The sequence below is a fragment of the Amblyomma mixtum genome, chromosome 4 (genome assembly GCF_055824585.1).
Source record: "Amblyomma mixtum isolate Tamu chromosome 4, ASM5582458v1, whole genome shotgun sequence".
Taxonomy (NCBI): Eukaryota; Metazoa; Arthropoda; class Arachnida; order Ixodida; family Ixodidae; genus Amblyomma; species Amblyomma mixtum.
The window spans coordinates 54,625,373-54,649,736 of NC_143015.1; the positions used below are offsets into that span (position 1 = coordinate 54,625,373).

General features: G+C 48.3%; 1 protein-coding gene and 1 non-coding gene across 2 annotated transcripts; one reads left to right on the top strand and one right to left on the bottom strand.

Moving 5' to 3' along the window:
• Window positions 1-5,899: 5,899 nt before the first annotated feature.
• On the bottom strand, window positions 5,900-6,062 carry LOC149346518 (U1 spliceosomal RNA). The gene has a single exon (XR_016282593.1). It is a non-coding gene; the product is annotated as a U1 spliceosomal RNA (small nuclear RNA).
• A 14,879-nt stretch (window positions 6,063-20,941) lies between these two features.
• Window positions 20,942-21,778, top strand: LOC149346519 (ubiquitin-conjugating enzyme E2 Z-like). Its single transcript, XM_089541364.1, has one exon. It carries the CDS (start codon window positions 20,942-20,944, stop codon window positions 21,776-21,778), a length of 837 nt encoding a protein of 278 aa, XP_089397490.1.
• Window positions 21,779-24,364: the final 2,586 nt, after the last annotated feature.

Below are 24,364 nucleotides of genomic sequence, written 5' to 3' on the forward strand. Positions count from 1 at the left end.
AGTGATTGTTGACCCCGTCAAGAGGTTTATGGTTCGCTTTCTGAAGTCGCTCACTGAGCCCGACCACTTTGATCATTTTTGTGTAGAAATAGGAGAAAAGGGATGGCCTTGATTTGTATCTCGAAGCACTTGTACGATCGTCTGTTCTTCGTCCGAGGCATCACTGCCGCGAAAAGCTATGGAAGTCAGCGTGCAGCATTAGAAGAGGGTCGCAGCAATCTAAACTTGCGAAGGCCACCTGTACGCACGCATTAACTGCACCGACTTCGTTGTTCGCATAATTCACCATAAACTACACAAGCGAATTACGGTGGCTTTCTAGGATGCACATTGAATGCATATGATCTCTATTTCTATGCTAGGAGAGCAGATTGTTCGGAATTTAAAGTTTTACTTACCGTAGTGATGAAGGCAAAGCTCTTGCTGTTATGTCTTTAAACGGCTGAAACTACGTCCTGTTCAATACTCGAGTAATATACGAAAACAACATTATAAAGCGTGGACAAACCAAACTGCCTAAAATGAGTCGTATCGCCCGCTCGAAGGCTGTCTCATGACCGCGAATTACCTCAAGCCCTCACACCTCCGCTAAAATATTTAATTAGACGTAAAAAAACGCCGCATATTTTCAAAATGAGACTGAATTCAGCCCTACAACTCACGCAGAGCAGGAAATAAAATTAGCCTTGATATATGCCTTGTTTGAAATGTATTGACATATTCTGTATATGAGAATGGATTACACAATACTTAAAGCTTGTCAGAAATTTTTGATTAGGAAACAAAACGAATGTATTATTATACTCTGGAGTTTCGGCGGTTTATTTTCATGCTAGACAATCCAGAAAAAACACCTTCCCAAATTATCTCGAGAAGGCAATGCATCATTTCTGGAATCCAGCTGTGTTGACATAAAAAAAAAATCAATACAAGTCAAACTCGCAAGTTACTGACGTTATCTAAGCTATATTCTTATATTCAGACGTCAAACTCAGCCGAAACATACCGCATTCCTCCACTTCAGAGTGGGTGGCTTAGAGAGTCGTCATACCTACCAGTCACTGTTGAAAATAGTTGGGGCTGTTAATTACCCTTTTGAAAAATTGAGATTCTGGACAATATTTTCTACAAATACGGAGAACAAAACACCCCTTCTACCATGAAATTTCCTGTACGTCATAGGCTTGACATGAAATCTTATTTAATCCTTGCAGCTTTGTAAAAATTTATGCCGATACTGCCGTTAGGGCTGCTTTTACTTATTGTGTTGGGGACAGAACAATCAAGGTGGGAAAATAGCGGTGGTGGTTATACAAATAGTTATCCTAGATTCGTTAAATAACTTTTAATATTGTCTTCCGGCTAACGTCGCCGTCCTAATCTTGACGGCTGTACGGACTCTAGACAAATTAAGCTTAAAAAAGTAGCCAGAGTGCAATGGGGACTAAAACAACCATTAATCAATACCCCGCCCTTTCTTGGTTAGACCTGCGCACATGAGTGCCATGTTTAGGAGTGGGTTGCGAAAAAGTAGGATTTTATTGAAGAACTTCTCAAAATCAGTCTAATTCTGCGAAGTTTCGGAACTCGAAAAAGAAAGGGTGGGTTTTGAATAGCACTACACAATTAACTATTCGTCCTCCAAACAACTAGAGAATACCAACGGTGAGGTATCACTAAAACAGGGCACTCCACAGAGGGCCTTCGGCGTCATCGGCTGTCAGCGAAAAATTCCGATAGAAGCGAAGCTTTCATCGCTTTTTTTATTGCATGCAAGTGAAACAATGAAACTCTTCTGGCCTTACTTAACCAGGGAACATCCCGTGAACCCATCACTCTGCGAGAACATCGAAATTCAGGTAGACGCACGCATGCATCGAGTAGAGGCAGCTAGACAGGAGGTCGACCTTGCGCAGCGTGTGCCTGTCCCCATATACCAATGAGCACAAAAGGATTACATAGAGCGGCCCTCCTGACTCTCCGCTCTAACTCCCGTCTAGGAGCTGACCGTATCTCCAATACCTTGCTCCGCAATTTGGACAACCAATCGATCGGCCAGGTCGCGGGGTACTTCAACAAATGCTAGCAGGAGGGCACTCTCCCCAATCCTGGTGTCACGCCAAAATCTTGTTCATACCAAAGCCCCACAAACCTCTTACATCAGCAAATCTCCGTCCCATCTCACTAACCACATGCCTAGGCAAGCTTTTCTAACACGTCGCACTCGTCAAACTCGCTCAACATATGGCGGAGCAAGACATCTACCCCGCACAGCGTGTGGGCGTCCGACCCCATCTGTCGGCACAGGATGCCATGCACCTACTCACGCAGGACATTTTCAACCCCCTCATTTCCGGTCACACAACAGCTGTCCTAGCCTTGGATCTCCCCAAGGCCTTTGAGAGCCAACCATCAAGCGATCATGGCGGCCCTCTCCCCTTTTAACGTAGGTGAACGTATGCACCCCTGTATTCAAGCATTCCTTACTAACTGCACGGCCGAAATTCACTTCGGTTCTCACATATTCTCCCATACACGCTTAGTGGGGTTGGCACCCCACAGGGATCCGTGCTCTCCCCTTTTCTCTTCAATGTTACTCTCATTCCCCTTGCCTACACTCTACAAACCGTCCTTCACCTTCGGCATAGACTCCATGCCGATGCTATCACGCTATGGGCCACCCATGCGAGAGATGGACACAGAGAACACTCTACAATCAGCAGCTACCCTCACCCAAGCACCAGCGCGGACTCTCAGACTCTCCTGCTCTCCGAAGAAGTCGTAGATCCTCATAATCCACCCCACATCAGGAAACTGTCCCATAGCCCCTATCACAGTGACACTGGTAAACCGGCACATCCCGGAGGTAGACACTCTCTGGGTACTGGGCCTCCACATCCCCAGCAACGGGAACAACACACTCACCATACGGAAACTCGAGCAGACAACAGTGTCGATATCCCACCTAATCCGCCCCGCATTTCTGCACACCACCGGGGCATGAAGGAGCATGACCTATGTGGTCTCATTCATGTCTTCATCCTCGGCCACTTTATCTTCACGCTCCCCTACCTAAAACTGCAGGCCGCGGAAATCTCCACCCTGGATGCCATGATCAGAACAGCATTTAAGAAGGCGCCACGCCTACTCCTGAATACCTCAAGCAAAAAACTCCTCCAACTAGGCCTGCACAATACGGTGGGTGAGCTTATTGAGGCCCACCGACAGACACATATGTCTCAAGAGAACCAGCACAGGCAGAGAAATCCTACACACTCGGTATCCGGCTACCAGCCACGGGTCCCACACAGCTCCAGGTCCCCCGTCACATTCAGCGCGAACTATTAATTAATCCTCTACACATAAACACGCACCCCACATAACACGAACCCCAATGCAGAGCTCGCGCACGGGCCTTCCACAAACACTATGGCACAGAAGCGTATGCCGTTTGGGTGACTGCCGCATGCACAGGCGAGGACGCGGTTGTAGGCATCTCGAACACCTCCCTCCAATTGATTTCCGCCCTTTACATATCCCCCTTTGCCACTTTGGAAGATGCCGAAGAGGTCGCCATTGCCCTTGCTATCACTCGCACGGAGGCCCGATATATACTGCCTGACTGTAAAACTGCCATAGTAAATTTTGCTCGCAGGAGAGTTCACGTCCTGCATTTCGCATACTGAACTCCCTCGCCGCACACCCACCCCGCAACATGGCGCTGATATGGGTGCCTGCCCACTCCGGGAATCCCGGAAACGAGGCCGCCAACGCTTCAGCACGAGGTTCGCTCCTACAAAAACGAGGACGTGGTCTACGTGGATGCCGCTGAGTATGGTAAGAACACGATGACCGTCGCGGTCGTCAATAATAAACAACTCCTCAAAATAAGTGCCCCCGTTCTCTCGGGTAACCCAGAGACTGCAGAGGAAGCTGCCATAGCACTGGCTTGTGTAGGCACAAAAGCGAGGTACATCATCAGTGACTCCAAAGTTGCCATTCTAAATTTCAGCAAAGGCCGAGTCTCCCCTCTAACGAATACAATTCTAAGCCGTCATGTAATAGACAAGAAAATTACACTAGTCTGGACACCAGCACATGCATCCCTGCCTGGTAATGAGACGTCCCACGTGTTCGCCCGAGGCTTTTCCTTCCGAGCGGGCCCGAGTGAGGTGGTCTTTACAGACAGGGATCGCATGGTGACCTACAGAGAAATTACACAGCACTATCGTTTGCAACAAGCTAGACTTCCTCCAGCGGATAGATCCTTGTCCAGATACCAAGCCATCAACTGGCGCCGGTTACAAGCTTACACCTTTCCAAACCCGGCCCTCTGGAGTCTTATGTACCCAGGGCAATTTTCAGACAAATGCGCAGACTGAGAACTTAAGGCCACCTTGGACCACATACTATGGGAATGTCCTCATGCCCCCCGGGAGGTGCGAGGTATAAAAACAAAAGATCAATGGGAGACCTTACTACTGAGCTTCGAACCGGCGACTCAGTTACAACTCGTCCGACTGGCCGAGGCCACCGCCGAGAGTCAAGGCCTTCCGGCCGTCGTCTAGGCGGGTAGCCCTCTGGCTACCCTCTGTCTGTTGGACATTAAAAGTTTTCCTATCCTATCCTATCTCTCAACCGGGCACGGGCTGCCTACCATCTGGGGCTGTCGCGGGAACGCATGGAATCATTCAGTGACATGACGGAGGCCTGCAGAGCCGGGCGTCGGCTCTACACACCACCCCACCCCTCCCTCGACAATTATCGTCAGAAACTTTGAAGGCGGCTCTAACACGCACTTTAATCTCCCCTTATATACGCTTGCGCTATCAATTCTACACAAACCCTTCCTGTACCCTCTGCCACCACCCAAACCCACTCTGGACCATATCCTTTTCCTCTGCCCGGCGCATCCTCCCCCGCGGGGCCTGGGGCACCTTACTTGGAAGATCGTACTGCGCTCCGGAACGTTTGAGTGCAGTGGAGAGAGAGAGAAAAAACTTTATTGTACAAGGAATTCGGGGCACGCCCCAGGGTCCCCGCACGACCCCACTGCACTCAAGTGTTTATGTTCCTAAGGTCCATAACACTGGCAGCCCGGCCGGTGGAGCCGTGGGAAGGACCTGCGTGTCCGAAACTCCGACATAGAGTAACATAAAAGTAAAGAGCGGACACTCGGGCCCTTTCGCGGCCGAGTTCGGCGCTTCCCCGTTTCCGCGAGATGGCACTGCACGTGCAAATAAAAAAAGAAAAAGAGTATGGTCTTGGCATGTCTTGGCTTGCTTCTGCGGAGTGACTGATGCGCTCATTGTCACCCTGACAGAATGCACGTAGTAGGTTCACTGCCGCTTGCCAAGCGCACGCGATGCGTGGCATAACGCCTTTGCGGCTTGTGGGTGACGTGTTCGCCGCGGCGCCCAGGCAAGCGATCAAAGCCAAACGCTTTTGACGAGCGTTGCACGACGAAACCTGGATAAGCGTTGCGTGCTCCGTAATCGTCACGCTGGTGGCCGGCTGCTCAGCTGGGCAATGTGACACCGCCTCCTCCGCGAGAGCGGAGAACGCACAAGACTCAATGAAAGTAGAGCCTCCAAGATTCCTGTTACATCTATCATCTCTGAGGCCAGTGCGTTTCCCCGGGTCCGCTAGGTGCGCTGTGCACAAAAGTCGGCCGCTGGGGCCTACGGGAGTGTCCGCTCTTTACTTCTATATTACTCTATCACTCCCCTATGATGGTTGGAATTACGCAATGTGAACGGGACCCATAGGGTTATTGTGTTCCAGAGTAAGAGCTTGTCACCAAATCTCCGGAGTAAGGAAAACTTCGCCAAATAGCTTACAATGAATTTGCAGACGGCATTCATTTCTCACTAATTCTGTCTTTTGATTTGAACAATGCAGGGGCCCTGGCGCGTACGCCAAGCCCCACTACCAAAAATTATATGTCCCATCTGCCCCAATTAGGGGTAGTGGCATGCTTCAGCCAACCGCAGTGCAATGGAAGACCTCAACACGGGGCCCCGGCCTGAGTGATCGCCAGTGACCCGACACCAGGTAAGTATGCTGACGAAAGCACAAGTAAACGCATCCCATGCAAGGCACATCGCCGTCTAGCGCCAATGAGAAAACCCACTGTTGTACCATTTCTGACAACAAGCTGAGAATACTTCCACTGAGAAGCTAGCTGTTGAACGCAAAGCAACCATGCGCAGAAACGTGTATTTCAAGTTTGGGGGAATCGCCTCTGCTAAAGTCAGTTGTAACAAATATTGCGCAAGGAAACGCAAGTGTATAATGGGCGAAGGGGATGCGTTCATACGCTCTGGTGCATTGTTTATTAATTTTCTGTGACTTTAGAAGTACGAGCATACCTGCCGCCATGGTTCAGTTGGCTACCGAGCTCGGCTGCTGGGCGCGAGCCCGATTTCGCTAACCTCATACCTCGGGAAGCTCCTCGAGCATACTCTGTTAGCGAGACTCACAAGTCACATGGCGGACAACAATCTTTACCCGCATAGCATGGTGGGATTTCGCCCCCATCTATCCGCACAGGACGCCATGCTGCAACTCACACGCGACATTTTCGACCCGCTTCTTCCAGGTCACACCAAGGCAGTCTCAGCTTTGGATCTCTCCAAAGCTTTTGATCGCATTGAACATCAGGCGATCATGACTGCTCTATCCCCATTGAATGTGGGTGCGCGCACGTATGCCTACATTCAAGCATTCCTCACTGACCGCACGGCTGAGATACACTTCGGCCCTTTGTCTTCCCCCTCCTACACGCTTCAGATCATCGGCACCCCTCAAGGGTCCGTCCTTTCCCCCTTTCTCTTTAACATTACCCTCATCCCCCTTGACCAAAAATTGGCAACTATTCCCCACCTGAAGCACACTCTTTATGCCGACGATATCACCCTGTGCACCACTCACGGCAGTGACGGCGACATAGAGAGCACCTTACAGGAAGCAGCCACCCTCACCCAAACTTATGCACGGACCATCGGACTGTCTTGCTCCCCAGAGAAGTCCGAACTGCTCCTCATCCGTCCTAAGAACCACCGTTGTCCCCGCTCCCCCATTGCCATTGAACTGAATGGTGACCCGGTACCTGAGGTTGGCACCCTCCGTGTATTGGCCCTGCACATCCAGAAAGATGGCAAAAACACCACTGCCCTCAAGAAACTCAAGCAGGTTGTAGGCGCGATATCGCACCTCATCCGCTGTGTTTCGGGACGTCATAGAGGCATGAAGGAGCGCGACCTATGTCGCCTCATTCATGCCTTTGTCCTCAGCAGTGTACTGTACACTACCCCATACAACTATCCAAACATGACTAAACGCTTTGGATGCTTTGATTCGCAAGGCATTCAAAGTAGCACTTCATCTTCCCCTCAACACACCCACAGAAAGATTACTAGGCCTGGGCCTCCACAACACGATCGGGGAACTGGTGGAGGCCCACCGACAGGCCCAATACATCAGTGAAAGACATGAGAGCGCAAAACGGGGACACGGACGAGGAAGGGAACAGGACGAGCGCTGCACTTTCAACGTCCTGTTCCCTTCCTCGTCCGTGTCGCCGTTTAGCGCTCTCATGTCTTTCACGAATATGCACCAACAAGCCCAGTTTCAAGTACTTCTTAGCCAATACATCAGGCTCACACAAACTTCCACAGGTCGGTATATCCTGGACTCCCTCGGCATCACAATACCGGCCAACGACCCAACCCTCCTCGCCATCCCACGAGCCCTTCACCAGGAGCTTCTCATTAGGCCGCTCCCGAGAAATATGCACCCGTCCCACCATGAGCAGCGCCGCAGAGCCCGTGCGAAGGCACTCCATCGAGCGTACGGCCCCGAGCCGGACGCCGCATGGGTGGACGCTGCCTGCACGGGTGATGAAGCGACAGCAGCTGTGGTGGACTCCTCTTTATCCGCCCTCCTCACACTACCTCTCCCTCCAGACACGTCCCCAGAGGCTGCAGAGGAAGCCGCTATTGCACTAGCTATCACTCGCACGGAAGCCCGGTATATATTAAGTGACTCCAAAACTGCGATTTTAAATTTTGCTCGAGGCCGAGTTTTTTTCCTGCTTTTCGCATACTGGACTCGCCCGATGCACCCCCGCCCCGCCATGTGGAGCTGATATGGGTGCCTGCGCACTCCGGGAATCCCGGAAACGAGGCTGCGAACCTTTTAGCCCGAGGTTCTTTAAACCGGGCTCAGGTGGCCTCGGATCGGGGGTTCACGAAGGAGCGCATGCACACATTCAGTGAGCTGACCCAGGCATACAGAGCCTCACGCCAGCTCTACCCCCCGCCCCCCCCCCCCTCCCTAGATAACAAACACTCAACACTCTGGCACAGACTACAGACACACACTCTCCCCTCACCTGTTAACCTTGCCCACTATCATCCATCCTTCCCCACTCCAGCATGCGCCCTATGCCCAGAACCCTTCACTTCTTCCCTCCACATCCTTTCCCTCTTCCCGGCGGACCCTCCCCCGCGGGACCTAGAGAACCTCAAGACCTGGGAGGACTGGGAGACCCTGCTGCGCTCGGAGGACCCGGCCGTGCAGACCATTGCCACCGGCCGTGCTGCCAGTGTTATGGACCTCAGGAACATAAACACTTGAGTGCAATGGGGCCGTGCGGGCACCCTGAGGCGTACCCCGAATTTCTGTGTAAATAAAGTTTTCTCTCTCTCTCTCTCTCTTGTGTTTGTGACCCCAGCGCTTGTTGAAGCATCGCAGCTGGTCGAAATAAACCGAAGCCGAAACCGAAGCTACTGTGGCCCAAGCAGCACACACGCTGTACAATTGTAAATGCTTTCGCTTTTATTCCTGCGGCGTAGATACCTAAGAGATGCTTGATGCCGGTATGTACTGGGCCTCCTGAAATGTCTTTGGCTGCGGTTGACGTAGATTGCTTCTAGCTTCCTTTTTTCTATCTTTATTAGTAATGCTTTTCCAACTATTATCCCACATTTCTGAAGTAGTTTTCAGATAGCTGACGATGTGCGTCGTTTTGTAAAAAAAGATAGCACAATTAAAAAAAGATGCGGCAGACGCAAATTTGTCTTTCTTTTCCACCACTGCCGGACGATGCACATTCTTGTTGACAGCTGAGATGACTGACAAAGGGTAAAAATGGCAGTGATGGTGATAGTTTGATTTTATTTGAATCCGAATCGCAGTGGAGCCGGTGAAGCTCCAGTGCAGAATTCCAGACTGCGTGGGGTAAAAGGTCAAAGACCGACTTTTCCCAACACGTCATCATTTTTCCAAGCTTGTGATCAATCAATCAATCAATCAATCAATCAATCAGTTCAGTTCTGTTCAGTTCAGTGCATTTAATTCAGTCATGTACAATGGCTGAGGAGAAAGGAAAAAAAGCCGCGCACGCGGCTTGACAAGGCTCCCATCTCCCGTAGCGGCTTGGCACGGCGATGACAGACAGCAGTAAAACAATAACAAGAGAATGCATGAAATAACATGTACAATATCTTCATAACAGATCACCAGAATAGTCTCGGTACTGTTACACACACGCAAATGATAGTTTAATCATAGCACATGGACACTTTGTTTATTTTACAGTTGGATATGATTCATTCTTTTGTAAGAACATATTTCTGACAGCGTTATTGAAACGGAAAGAATGGATTGATTAGTCGATCGATCGATTGATTAATCGATCGATCAATCAATCAATCAATTGATCGATCAATCGATCGATCAATCGATCAATCAATTAATCAATTAATTCCATCAGTCAAGGCGATGCTGGGAGCGCAGTCAAAAAGCCGGCAAAGTTGTTGGCTAGAGAGGGACCACGCTCCCGGTATTACTGAGTATTCTTGAGTATTGCTGTAATATTGAGCTGTACGCGACACAATTCACGCCACATGGCGATTGTATCTTGCAGGCTTCCTTCGTCTTCGCACAGGTTGTCTTTTATAATGTCACCAGAATCTTCTTCCCTTGAAGAATAGTATTCGAAGTCTACCTCCGGATCGCTCACGCTACTTTTACCCGACAGGTAACACTCTCGCAGTATATCTCGTCACGGATGGTGCCATGTTTGTCTGAACGTTTGGAAAATCTAGTGCTAACAGGGCCAGCCTAAACACACGAGGAACACCTTCCGTGATAGTAGAATCGACATTTGAGCTAGTTGGTATAGCATCACGGAAAAAATAGCGCGTTCAGGACGACGGACAAGGAAGATCAAAACAAGCGCTTAAAGGTCTTCCTTGTCCGTTGTCCTGAGTGCGCTAATTTTTCCATGTCCTTCTGCCATCTAGTGTAAAAACTATGATTCTGTAAAAATCCAGATGAAAAGACGGATGCTGCCATTTATGCTTTAAATCCAAAAACACCAGTTGGAGAGCACAGCTCATCAAAAGCCATTTTGAAAGCAGCGAAACACCCATGTCGAGGTGAGCTCGTCATAAGCGAAACAGTGGAGATTACTGGTGAAGAGATGTCGTCCATAACTGTTCAGGGAATATACACTGCACTCAATGAACGGGGCGACACCGTGTGCATGCACAACGTCATCCATCAGTTAAGGCACGGGTTAATGTAACAATCCCCTTATTGCCATTTCCTGGGGGCAGACTCGGATAATGGCCCGGAATTTCCACCTCATGCGGCGCGCTACCTCATGAGCGTAACGACAGAGACTAAGAGTTGATATTAGAGGTGTTAGAAACTCCGCTTCAAAGTTTTGCTTGTCCCTGTGCTTAGTTTGCGGTGTTTACAGATGGCGGTGCTTCCAAACGCTGCAGCAATTGGTCGTAATTATTATCTGTGGGGAGGTTTTCCTTTTTTTTCCATCACCCGTTCTTTTTTTTCTAGAACTCTGAACTTATGAACTTTGGTTACCGCAGTGGATTCACTCATTTTGTTGCCAGACGGTTGTGCGTTTATTAACAATCTCGAACTAGAACCCAGTCTACCATCACTGACCCTAAACTCTAAAAAAAAGGTAGTTGAGGTTACTAAATTTTGGGGTGGCAAAAACCGTCACATATATGACTACCTAGGTAGTAACTGTACGTAGTAACTGCAAAGTAGTAACATTTGCTACCTCTGGAGAGAAAACACCTTGAGAAAAAGTCTAATGACTTTCTTTAGAAAGTCTAATGACTTTCGACATTAGGATCTTATGCCTATATGATAATAATAATCCAAAATAGGAGCCAAAATAAAAAAGTGGAGCAAAAACAAAAGAAAAAGATGCCTGCTTTCACGAAGATTCGAACCGCGTACCTTAAGTCTCTATCCTACCACGCTAACCACGCCACGCCACCAGACGTTGACTAGCCAACTTATGTTGCGTGATATGTGCAGCCACAGTTGTTTCATGTTCTTTCCATTACGTGTAAATGTAGTAGCAGCATCTACATGCTCGCACGCGACAACAACGTTGTTGAGAAGGGCCTTTATGGCCTGTTGGGAGTGCCAACGTATTCTGAGCCTTGACATAGAGCGCACTGGCCGTGTCAAACCTAACTACAAGTCTCAGAACGACAGCTGTCCGTTTTACTGTCTTAGCGCTCCTAATCCTTGGTACAGACCACAGCGTTGTGCAAAACTGCACTCCGGGGCACAAATTACTGGAATAATGCGCTAGGCAGCTTCAAAACCTGCGAGCATGTTAGCGACACACATCTTTCTAATCCAGCTAAACGTTTGAATGTTGTAAACACACATGATGACGTGACTGAAGATCGAGAGACTGCGCTGTCTTCTTTTTTTATCTTGTACATTGGTACATCGCATGCTTGTCACTTGTTTTTTTTTTTTCTTGTTGCGTTCCTTTCTGCACTGTTCGGAGTTATATTGAAAACAGCGCGCGCTGACGCTTTCATCAACTAAGCCAGCCTTTGATATTACGTTGTTCGTTGCTGTATCAGTGTCTTGAGAGCCCATATTTTGCACTTTGCAGACAAAAAAAAAGTTCTTCCTTTCACCCTTACTGGTAGCACGTTTCTTGGCCACTCGTATTAACGCCACCGCGCGATACGTTCATCGCATTGAATGATGATCACAGGTAACGACCACTAATCTGGACACTAAAGAGCAAAAAAAAAAAATCGAATTTTGCGTGTAATGTTTCAATAGCTGTCGACAAGCATAATGTTTTTTTTTCAAGAAAACCTTCACTGGCCAGTAAACAACCTCTCTCTTTCCAGACTGCCGACAATAGCTTGGGTTGGTGAAAAAGTGCAATTAAGAAATCAAACTAGAGAATCGAACACATACGTGCTGCGTATACATTGTATTGAAAACAAAAAGAAAAGCACTGGCAATTTTGTTAGATTTGCCGCCAATTAGGAAACCCTTTTCATTATATAAAAACATCGGACATTGACTAGCAATGTCACCGGGAATGTCAGTATACATACATGTGCATATTGCGATCATCCATTTCCAGATCAAGGTAGTAATCGATACTGCCAGGGTTATAATGAGGTAGTACAAGTGTAGTAACTGCCAAAAAACGTAGTAACAGCAGAAGTTGCTACCTTGTTACTTCTTAATTTTCTTTCGTGCTAGTAACAAGGTCGTAGCAACACAGTACATAGGTAGTAAGGGTTAAAAAAAGGTTGTAACAACAGCCGTTACTACGTTTTCACTACCTTTGCGACAATCAGTAAGCACCGAATTGAGGTCCCATCAGACCGCCATTTTTTTATATACATCGACCGCTCAGCCCAATGTCCAGAAATGGCTGGTGGATCGGGCTTTGCGTGAAGCACAAGCCCGTGGACTCTTGGACCAGTAGGGGGACCACCCTGGAAGATTTTTTGTTGTAATAAAGTTGTTTTCGTCCATGCATCCTATGGGATGTTGGAAAATTTGTAAAATAAACGAACCCTGCTTGAGATTAGGCCTGAACTACCGCAAGCACGATATCCTTCTTTTGCGACTGATTTGTGGACATGGTCAGACGCTTCCACTTCGGCGACATGATAAATGGTCTATCCATTCAGTTTTCATTGCATCTCTTACCAGCAGCGCGCTGGGTTAAAATTACACGGGTTTAGGGGTTGTAAAGGAAGTTATAAAATGGAGCCCAGTCATTCGTCTTCTAGGCGTTCATAGAGCTCTCAAGGAGAAATATTTCTATTACCTTCGCAAACATAACCATTTTGGACAAAAACATTTTTGAGCGAGAAGTTTATGAACGGAACTTTTTCATGTTATGTAAGGCTTCAGTATAAGAATCGATATATCGCCAGACCACCCGACGGCAATTTTCGATTTTTCTGTATTAATGTTTTTGCTTTCTTCAAAAAACGTTTCCTATTAGTTTTGCATGGCTCTCTTAACTGCTTGATGCGATCGTTGGAAACACGTTAAAACGAAGATTTTGATAGACATCACAACAATGGACCATTATCTTCAATACTTCAAAGGCAGTATCTCACAATTTTTAAATATTTATAGTTTTGTCTGAGAATGTTGAACACGTTCGACCTTCCACGCATTTTATTTACTGGTAGTGATCACGGCATGGTCTGTTTACGGTCTTGCACCGACTAAAGGACGAATTTCCAAAGCCATGGGTTGTTTATATTTGTTAGTGCGGAACTGCCGACTCGTTTTTTATGCACGTCCGTGGGCAGCATTGAAGAGCCTTTCCCTTTAAGGAAATCCCAAGTTGACTAAGCCAATTGTTTGTTCGAGTTAGTCAAAGTACAGAGCAGAACTGCAGACTTGACGGCTAGTTTTTGTGTGCTATCTCCTGCACACTGTGAAACGAAAATTTCTGACTACCACACAAGACCGGCACTTCAAGTCGCAGTTTCGGCTCAGTGGCGCTGGCTTTGGAACCAAAAGCAAAACTTCATGGCTTCAGTCCTGGTTGTGCTGAGAACAGTCTTGCTTATAACTTCGTACCACGTTAAAGATTCTGAAGAGGCTGGGGTTCGACAGACCACATAGCTATTCAGCAGCAGAACTTTTCCAGAACTAGGGGCCGCCGCAGGGGCTGAGTGATTATGTAGATCAGCTCCTGTCCCGAAAGACGTGTGTTCGATCCCGGCCGTGGCAGTCGAAATTCGATGGAGGCGAAATTCTGGAAACCCATTCACAGTGCGAAGTCAGTGCACGGTAAAGAACCCCAGGTGGTCGACATTTCCGGGGCCCTTCACTACGGCATCACTCATAGCCGGAGTCACTTTTGGACGTTGCACCCCCCTAAACCATAAATCAATTGCTTCTCCAGAACATCTTAGTGCGTCTTGTTTTCCGATTGCCTCCCAAAACAGGTACCACTTCTCTTAGGCTTTCCTAAAGCATACATGATCGGATTTCGCGGAGGGTTACAAAAATATATCACCTCCGTTGCGACATTAGCGCCACTCATCGTGGATCGGAACACGTAATTCTGACACGAAATTTCAGTGACGTTAAAAATAAAAACTTCTTGGATAAGTTCCAGAACCTTGCGCTGATTAACATTAGTAAGCGCAGTGTCGTTCATCTCGAAACTAGGAAGCTACAAAGGATAGCATGTTTTTGGGGGGCGTGACACCGGCGCGACCATGGCGTTGCCGCTCACGCTGTGGCTGTTCATGCAGGTTTTCAACGTAGCTGTCTCGTTACAATGCGATCCTGACTGCCTTCCGGTTAGAGTCAAGGAATGCTCACCACCGGGCAATGCTCTAGGTAGTTTCGTGCAACCTTTCGACGCCGATGCCTACCTCGTCAGTGAAAGGTGTGGTGCCGCTGAATTTGGACAGTGCCTGCTGCCAGTCGCCCAACATTGAACCGTAAACGAACGTCACCTCGAGCAACAAAAGGGGCGTCATGCCAGACTTCCTCAGGGGTGTGTCACCGGCGCGACCATGACACCGCCCCTCACGTTATGGCTGTTCATGCAGGTTGGTGGAATGCCTCATTACGGCGCCGGTGTTTAGTACGTTTTGGCCATTCCCCCCCACGTGATTTTTGCGCAAGTGTTCTCACACTCTTCTGTCGAGAACGCAAAGTACTGTCGAAGGCGGCGATATTTGTTAATGCGCCGATCTGTGTTTTTCATGCTGCTGCTGTTATTGTGCGGAGACGTTGAGCTGAATCCAGGCCATGATAAATACTCTGCTATGCAACACCTTCTAGAGGGCCAGACTGATATTACGCAAAAATTGTTATCCATTGAGGAGTACCGGGCTGAGAACAGGGCTGCCATGCAGACACTTAACACGAGGCTGACAAAACTGGAGCGGCACATTGGCCGTCTTGATAAACTAAAGTGCACTTTTGCCAAATGTCAGGAAAGTATTCAGTTGCATCAAGCCGAGCTGCAGAGCCTGAGGGCTAAATTGGATGTCGGTGTTGCAACTTGCTTTTCTTTGACGTTAAAGATACAGATCAGCGAGAATCAAGTGCAACAAACTAAAATCATGTGAAAGAAGCTTGTAGCGAAAGTATGTGAAAAGCGGCCCGTGATTGTAAAGTTTGTGACACATAAGAAAAAGTTCGAAGTCTTTGCAGAAGCAAAAACACTGAAGGGTACTTCTGTCAGTATGTCAGATGGTTATTGCGATAATGTAAGAAAGAAAAGAAAAATTCTCTGAATACGGGAAAGAACATTGTGGTGAATCTGGTCGTCCGGTTATCAGATATGGTACTTCAGTAAAACGGCGAGTTGAGCAAGTTGGTACATACTGCTTGGAAACAGCGCAGGAACAGGGACAAGAGAAAATAAGACGACGGGACAGGCGCTGACTAGCAACTGAAGGTTTATTGCACGGAACACAAAAAATATACTCTTCAAACAATCAGGAGCATGCATGATATACGCCAACAACACTGATAAGATGTCACAATCAGCCATGATGTTCAAGAAACGATAACTCACAGTCATGATCGAGGACGGATGGGGTGCTTACGCATGTGTCGCGGTTTTTCTGAATATGAAATGCTTCGCTGATTTCCCTAGTTAATCTATCTTTCTGATTGTAGAAGAGTTTTGTGTCGTTAAAAAGTGGAATACATGGTTGGGCAGCAGGTGCGGAGGTGTTACTACCCCATTCTTTGTAGTGCAAGGCTAGGTTCGAGGAAGGAGCCCCTTTCAAAGAGGTGTTGTGTTCACGCAGGCAGGAGAAAAGGCTTCTTCCCGTCTGGCTTATGTAGTTCTCGCCGCACGTGAAGGGAGCCCTATACACCGCACTCTTGGCACAAGGGACGAACTTTAAATATTTTGGTGCTGAAGCACGACTTGCGGCTTTAACAAGGAGCATTTTAGCAGCGAAAGTACACGCTTCAGTGCGTTTACCACAGGGTATGGCTGTCGTGTGTGTTTCCAAGACGTTGCGATTCAACTGCAGCGAGTTTTTTCAATACGAAGACTGTCATTTGACCTGAAACGATTACACTGATGAGGAAACTGTAGGAGCAAGTACTCAAACTCAAAATGAATGCAATGTACACAATATCTACCTTTCCCAGAACTGATCCATAGGACCCCGAATTATTTGGGTTGTTCTGTAAAAAATTAGTACCTCGGTATTGAACAATACCAATACTAATTTTTGCGCTAACCCACGAAAAACGTTTCTTAGAAACTGTTGCCTTATGTAAAAGCGACAGTTAAAGATCTGCGTTTTTTTCTTTACGCTGCTTTTTCAACCAAATTTCCTTCGTGATATGCACAGCGTAGAGAGAAAAGGATTTTCATGTTATATATGAATGCCGCGGAGAACCGCAGGCATAGTACACTTACCCACTATGCTTACGACAAACTTATGCATAAGGTTTTAACGGCATCGCTTTGGTAACGCGGTTTTTCTTCAAAAGTTTATTCTATCTAGCCGGCGGTGAATGACTTCATAGGATCCAATATTTTGTGAACACGCTTCATTCAACTGTTGTGTTTCCTAAAAAGGCAAAACAATACACCAAAGTCACCATTGCTGTAGAATCAGACCGCAACCACCTAGGGGTCTAAAGCATATATAAATATGTGTCCGAATACAAAAGCTAATTTCATGGGACTGCACAGATTAGCTGTTAAAATATGAAAAATACCAGCCAAACAGGATATACTAAGGCTTCTTCGAAGATAAGCGGCGCACATCTTTTTTATTTAAAATCAGCCGCCTTGTGTGCACGTGCTTCTTTTCTTTTTTTTTAATGCGATGTTGATTGCCTCAGGGCATAAAACGGCATGTAATGATAAATGAGGATGCCTAAATAAATGAGTAAAGGTTCGCTGATCTAATGAAATCGAGCAGTGAATGATGATGAGGTCCTTGTATCCAAGCTGTGTATGAAGCACTATTATCGGGCGAAAGACCCGCTGCCGCCAGGTGCCAAATTCTTGTCGGCTTCAACGCCGGGCAAACCCACAGCAGGTGATGAAAGTCGGCCTCAAGATTTCGGTTCTTGCAGACTGGACACCCGGGGCGGGGAAAAACACCTTCGAATTGCGGCCACTTTCGTGTAACGGCCGGAGTTAGGGCAACCCCGACCCGGATCCTCCGAAGCGCAACCTCCTCTGCACGGGTAAGACCACGGGGGAGGGTTACCGCACACGGAGGGATTAGAGCACGTGTACGGTGCCGGAGATGTTCCTTTTTTTGTTAAAAGGAGGGTGGTGTCATCCAGCGTTAGGACTCGAGGCGAAGACGAAGTTGGGGTCACAAGGTGGGTCGCAGAATCTGCACGGCTTTGCGAACTCAGGAGGTCTCGTGGGACCCACTGAATTCGGATTGGCTGCGGGATGCGTGCCGCGAGACGCTGGATGTCCTGGCAAATGTTTGGGGTGCGACTGACGCGTCGTAGTAGGCGTATGACTTGAAGAGCGTCGGTGCGGATGACAATGCGAGCCGTAGGTAGTAGGGGAACGGCGGCCACTGAGCATAGTGCCTCTTGAACAGCAAGCATCTCCGCACAGAAGGAAGAAGGAGGTTCTCGAAAGCGAAACCTGGACGTTTTGTTGAGGGCAGGCTTGCAAGGGCAGTAAATTGCAGTAGTGGTTTCGCAAGCCTGGATGCCTGCGTCAATGTATAAAACGATGGAGCCATGCGGCAGATGGGCGTCTTCTTGTGTAAATCGTTCGCGAAACGACGCCGCCGCGAGGGTAGATGATGGCCGACGTAGATCAGTTGGTTTGTTATCGCTTAGCTGCACAAAATGCCAGGGAGGGAGAACTGGCGGAGGCGGCTGTCGAATGGAGTGCGAGGAAGCATACGCCCTGAGTGCACACGTTGCGTGTGTAAGGTTAGACTTAAGCCGGCGAGCATCACGTCTTTGCTGCACCAGCTCATCTAAAGTATTCAGCTGCGCATGTTCTTGGAGCGCCACGATCGGGGTGATGCGGGGAAGGCAAGTGATGACCCTCATTGCCTCTCGATTAACGGCTTCAAGGCGATCCCACTGAGCCCTCGTCGAATGCTGGAATTGGGCTTGGTACACGAGGCGCGGTTGGACAACCGCCCGCACCAACTGCCTTGCAACATGGGAGCGGGCGCCGCCTGTTTTAGGAGCAATTCGTCTAATCAGACCTAACGCCTGAATCGCTTGCTTTTTAGCTCGAGAAAGCCAAGCAGCCCCTGTTCCTGACTCGTGAATCGTCAAGCCCAATATTTTGACTATCGAACTTTCTTGAAGTGGAGTTCCGGATAGATGGAGACGAATTGGTGTCGCAGCGAGTTAAAGGCGTCCCCAGCGGTTGGCAACTGACACACACGTAGTTTTGCTCACTGAAAGCTGAAGACCAATTGAAGAGGCATAAGTCGACGTTATATCTATGGCTGACTGTAGGGCGGAGGCTTGAGTCAACAGGTCGTGGTGGGTGCTCAACACTGTGATGTCATCAGCGTACAATAAAAACTTAATATCAGTCACTTCATGTAAGCGCCAAGGAAGGGGGATAAAATTAATATTAAATAATGTGGGCGATAGTACCGATCCCTGGGGCACGCCGCGAAGAGGCACAAAGGATCCGACGGCCTCACCACTGAGGTGTATGGCAAAGTGTCGGCCTTCTAGAAAGGATTTTACAAAATTGCGCACTCTAACGGGGAAATGCAGCAAGTCAAGCGATTCCAGGATATCAGCATGACTGATATTGTCGTACGCCTTTTCAACGTCCATGGCCAGTACGGTACGCACATTGTGGCTGCGAGTTGATGCTAGAACTGATGACGCCAAGACAGCCAATCCATCTTCTGTACCTATGGACGTTCGAAAGCTGATTTGGGAGGGATGACAGAAACCGTGGTGCTCAAGCCACCACGACAGGCGTGTGGCAAGCATCTTTTCAGTAAGCTAGCACAAAGTGGGCGTAAGCGATATAGGTCGGAAATTACCAAGGTCTGTCGGCGGCTTCCCTGGCTTTGGGATGGGGATCACAATAGCCGATTTCCAATCTTCTGGTACGACGCCTTCTATCCATACCTTGTTGATGGTGGCGAGGAGTTAAGGCAGTAGAGCGGAACTCATGTTCTTATACACCTCGTACGGAAGGGAGTCCGGGCCGGGTGCAGTCTTCCGACGTGCCTCATCTATTGCAGCAAGCATTTCGGGCATGGAAAATGGGCTTGCGATTCCCTCGGCGTCGGCTGTAGATGGTAGCCTGTCGACATATGCTGGAATGCCAGCCAAGGAGGCTCCTGCGGTCCTTGGAGGCAACACGTCATACTTGGGAAAAAACTTCCGCGCTGCTTCTCTTGCGAAATCATCCGGAGCTAAGTTAGCAGCGAAGCATGCTGTGGCCGCTGCGTCAAGACGACGAGAACCATGTTCCATAGCGCGAAATGTTCGCCATAAAGAAGCATTCGATGACTGTGTCGAAAACTGGTCACGCCACGCATGCCACTGCCTTCGCGATAGATCACGTTCATACCTGCGAGCCTTGGCAGTAAGGTAATTCAGCCTTGTGCGTGCTTGTGCAGAAGTCGAGTCTCGGGAAGCTGCCATCTCCGCTTGTCGGCGAGCAGCCCACAAGTTAAGCAGACCCACATCCGGCGCCGGACGATTGACGTCTGTCCAGGTGACAGTTGTAGCCTTGTTGAGCTCAGTTTGTATGCAGTCCATACGTAGTGTAGATGACTGCACAGAGAGATCTTTGAGCGTGGTGCGAAAGGTGTCCCAATTGACCACAGAACACCTACGGCGTAATCGGCGGGCTCGTAACGGATGGAGACCGATGATGATAGGGTGGTGGTCACTACCCCAGCAGTCAGGCTCCAGGTGCCACGAGGGAGTGCCGGGACCGGACCACCACGTAAGGTCCATGAGCGTGGAAGGCTTCCCCAACTTCATTGGGCACATGAGAAGACTATGTGTTTACTACTGAAATCATATAATGTATTAGACTCCTTGATATTTTGAGGCAAATGGTTTCATTAGCTGCCATATTATAAGCCACCACCCAGCAAATGAAGGCATCCTCTTACTATAGCCATTCAGAGCCGTTTACGAGCGGGTTCTGCACAGATAACAGATAGGTAGACTTTGATACTCAAGCGAAGATAGAAACGGATATATTATGATCGTCTTCTGTACAATATCATACATATTAGAGTCCAGCAGAGTTTCTGGAGCGCTTGTGTTCACGGTAGTTTCTCGGAAGTGTTAAATTTTGATCGAAGCTTCTCTGTGCTTAAATTGACCGTTTATGAATAAAAATTGACGCCTAATAACAAATTAGCAAAATTGCTAAAACGAAACCCACTTACATTTAAGTAAGTAGTGTGACCTTCATCACCTAAAATACCTCCAAGTCATAGACCCTGACCAATCCACCGTCGTAGGTATGTGCCATCAAGACTGAGGACATCATCATCATCATCATCATGGCACATGCAACCACGATAGAAGCGAAGAAAACGAGGTCAATGGTTGGCTATTGCGGTGCCGGCTTTTGGGAACATTTACTTTCCTCACTCGGCTTTACGATCCTGAATCCGCGGCAATGTCGGAAGTACAAGGTGCAGCTGGTGACAACGGCTCACAGGCAAGCTCTCAGGACCCCACCAAGGTTGGAAATGAGGCGCCGTCCCCTATGTGTCTTCTGAGAGTGAAACAGGAGCTAGCGACCATGAAAGCCAACCCTATGCCGGGAGTATTCACTGCCCCTGAGAACGACGACGGATCCGTGATCCACGCTCTCGTGATCGGTCCACCAGACACGCCGTACGAAGGAGGGTTCTTCCATTTTGTGTTCAGGTATACCCGCGAGTACCCAACTCAGCCACCACGAGTGCACCTGTCTACGCCAGGCTCGGAGGGGGTGCAGTTCAACGCCCGCATAAACGACGCCGGGTTAGTTTGCCTGAAAAAGCTTGGCATTTATCGCGGACACAGCTGGAACCAGGCCTGCACCGTCAGCACTGTGCTCCTCGCACTAAAAGGCGCTCTTAACAAGGATTGCGGTATTGAGAATGCCAAGCGTGAGCATGCAGTGATCCGCCACAGGAGTTACGTAGAGCACGAGACAATCAAAGTACTCGTGTGTGACGCAGTGGAAGAGTGTGTTAAGGATGATTCGATGTTCCCGCCTTCTTTCAAGAACGTTGTGCTGGAGAAGTTTGTGGAGTTTTACAGCAAGTATGAAGATTTGGTAAAGAGCAGGCTGCCTGTGAATGGCTCAGAAATGAAGTCTTATTTGGGTGCTACCATGGGCACCTATGATTACCAGTGGCTGCTGGTCCGATTGCAGAAATTACGAGTGCAAGTGGAGGGAACGATTCCAGGTACTGACAACCACCGTGACAGTGACCTTGTGCAGGCAGGAGATCGAGATTTTTAGGCGGCATATTGGATGCCAGTGACTGAAGTCGACACAACATCTGCATGCTGTCCGAGAACAGAGACTAAATGGAATATTGACCAATACGTGTTTAAAAAAAATGACATTGAGCAGCCTTTTAAAATCAGCCTTTCGCCGTCATCACATCATCATGCCGCTGTGTTCCTAGAATTTGTTTCTTTTCTTATTAGGCTTTGGCGAATGTCCTCAGTTCTTACTTGCACCGAAGATAAGAAAAAGGCAATTTGACTACCTTCGCAATGCTCTCCCTCCGTAAACATGAATGTGGAGAGTACCTTTAGTTTGCTGCTCTCTAGTGGTCTAAGAATTAAGAAGTTTTTTTTTATAATACGTGAAGAAAAGTCTGAAAATTTCGTTTATGGTACATTTTGTCCCAAAGACGTTTTTATTGCTTAGCACCGTGGTCCTCTAAGGGGCAGCAATTAATTGAACAGTGGCATGCGGTACATGCACAAGGAAAGGATTCTAGCATGTATGAAGACATTGGTTCTTCTAGAGCCCATGATGTAACTTTGTTTCCTGAGAGGAACGAGGCGCTCACTCATTCGGAGAAGTCCCGGAAGCGGTTGTGAAGTGCAGCAACTCCCGATAGCTCAACGGTGATGGCACAGCGTCTGCGCCTTGTGGTATACAGAGTTTTGCTGTCGCATGAAAATGATCCACATCTTCGAAGTAAGAGGAAAATACACTTACCAAATCGTTTAAGTATTGTGAATATGAAAAAATATGGTGTTTGTATTATTTACTGCACATATGTGGCGATCAGTAAAATGAACCAATACATAAGTCGCTATTCGCCTCAGGGGCTACGGAACTGCGGCAACGTCCAAATTTTTTTTAGAACATAGCAGAATGAGAAGTGGGGTATCATCGAGACTGTCAATTTCTGCAGCGCCGTTAGAAGCCTCAGAAGTCGAGCAGCAACAAATATTGCCACCAGATCAGTCGACATCCGGTAACAATGTGCGTGTCACTCTCTTAACGCCTCGTCTATCAATGCATTACGTTTCAAACGACAGCGAAAGCATCATCCGCTATTTTAAGGCGAAAGCCTTTAATGTCTCACCGTTGTAAGCTGCAGTTGTCGACAGAAATGTCACGCTTTTCAATTGGTCGAAACGGTCGTGACGTCACAGTGCGCGAATTTCAAACGGGGCCAATTGTACTTTGGCTAGTAACTATGCAACCAATTGAAGGGATCATGTAGTGATGCTCCAATTAAGTAGAACTTTACTTAGTTAATTGCTTAATTAACCAATTAACCTAATTAACTTTACTAGTCAGGCCATATAAATAAATAAAACCGAGTAGGAAATTCGTCGAGCTTGGGAATCGAACCCCGGTCTTCGGAGTGCGAGACGAGCATGCTATTCACTCCGCCACGCCAGCTCGATGGTTTGGAATGAACAAAGGTATGTCTAGTGAATACGGTGTCTTCACTCACTCCCATCCTCCTCGCTTCCCTTCCGGCGAGGTTTAGGTGTCCGCCGAGATATGAGAGACAGATACATTTCCTTTCCTCAAAAATCAATTTACCGACGAGCGAGGCGTAGAACCAAATGGGCGATGGCGTTGAATTTATTCCAGCTTACACCTTCAAAGACATCGTTTTACTCTATCAGTCTGGCCATGGTCTTTATCCCCGCCCGTGTAAAGGTCTGTCAAAGGCGGAGGAGCGGCTTCTGCTCCGCCTGTATACTAATACTTTGCTGTGCCCGGCAGCTCTGAAACACTTCGACCCTTCTTTCTCGGGCAGCTGTCCGCACTGTGCGGAGAAGTCTTCGGACATCTACCACATGGTGTGGGCCTGCCCCTCCAACCCTGCTATCCCCCCTCCCCCCAACCCAACCCGGGAGGACTGGGAGGCGACCCTGCTCGGCTGCACTACGTCGACGCTGTACAGATCAGGGTGGTGAACCTGGGCTTTTTGAACTGCGAATCAGCGTTGTTTCCCAGAGGAGTGTACTGAAGCGCTGTGACGTTGCGCTGCAAGGCCGCGTAGAATTTTGAACGGCTTCGAGCGGCTGCTCGAATACTTCAATGCCATCTGGATGGGAGGTACGCCTCTCCCAGTGGATTGGAAGACGGCTCTCGTCACATTCATACCCAAACCATGCAAACCTCTCAACACTGGCAACCTCCGGCCCATATCTCTCACTTCTTGTGTGGAGAAGTTGATGGAGACCATGGTCCGTGACAGACTATCCACCTACCTAGAAACGCACAACGCCTTTGCAGACACCATGTACGGGTTCCGCCCACACCGGTCCGCACAAGATGTGCTGCTGCAACTTCATAGAGAGATTCTTGATCCCGTCGAGCACCCTAGCGATGACAAGGTGGTCCTCGCATTAGACTTGCTGGGGGCTTTCGACAATGTTACCCATGATATCATCCTCTCCCACCTGTCCCAAGTGAACTGTGGGTACAACACATTCCAATACATCAAGCAATTCCTCACAGATCGGCAATCATATATCCGACTCCAAGACAGTGAACATGGCCCGTACCAACTTGGTACGCGAGGGACTCCACGGGGAGCAGTCCTCTCGCCTCTTCTCTTCA

Coding starts and splice junctions, on each gene's coding strand:
- LOC149346519 (XM_089541364.1), top strand. CDS start 20,942: ATGTCGGAAGTACAAGGTGCAGCTGGTGACAACGGCTCACAGGCAAGC.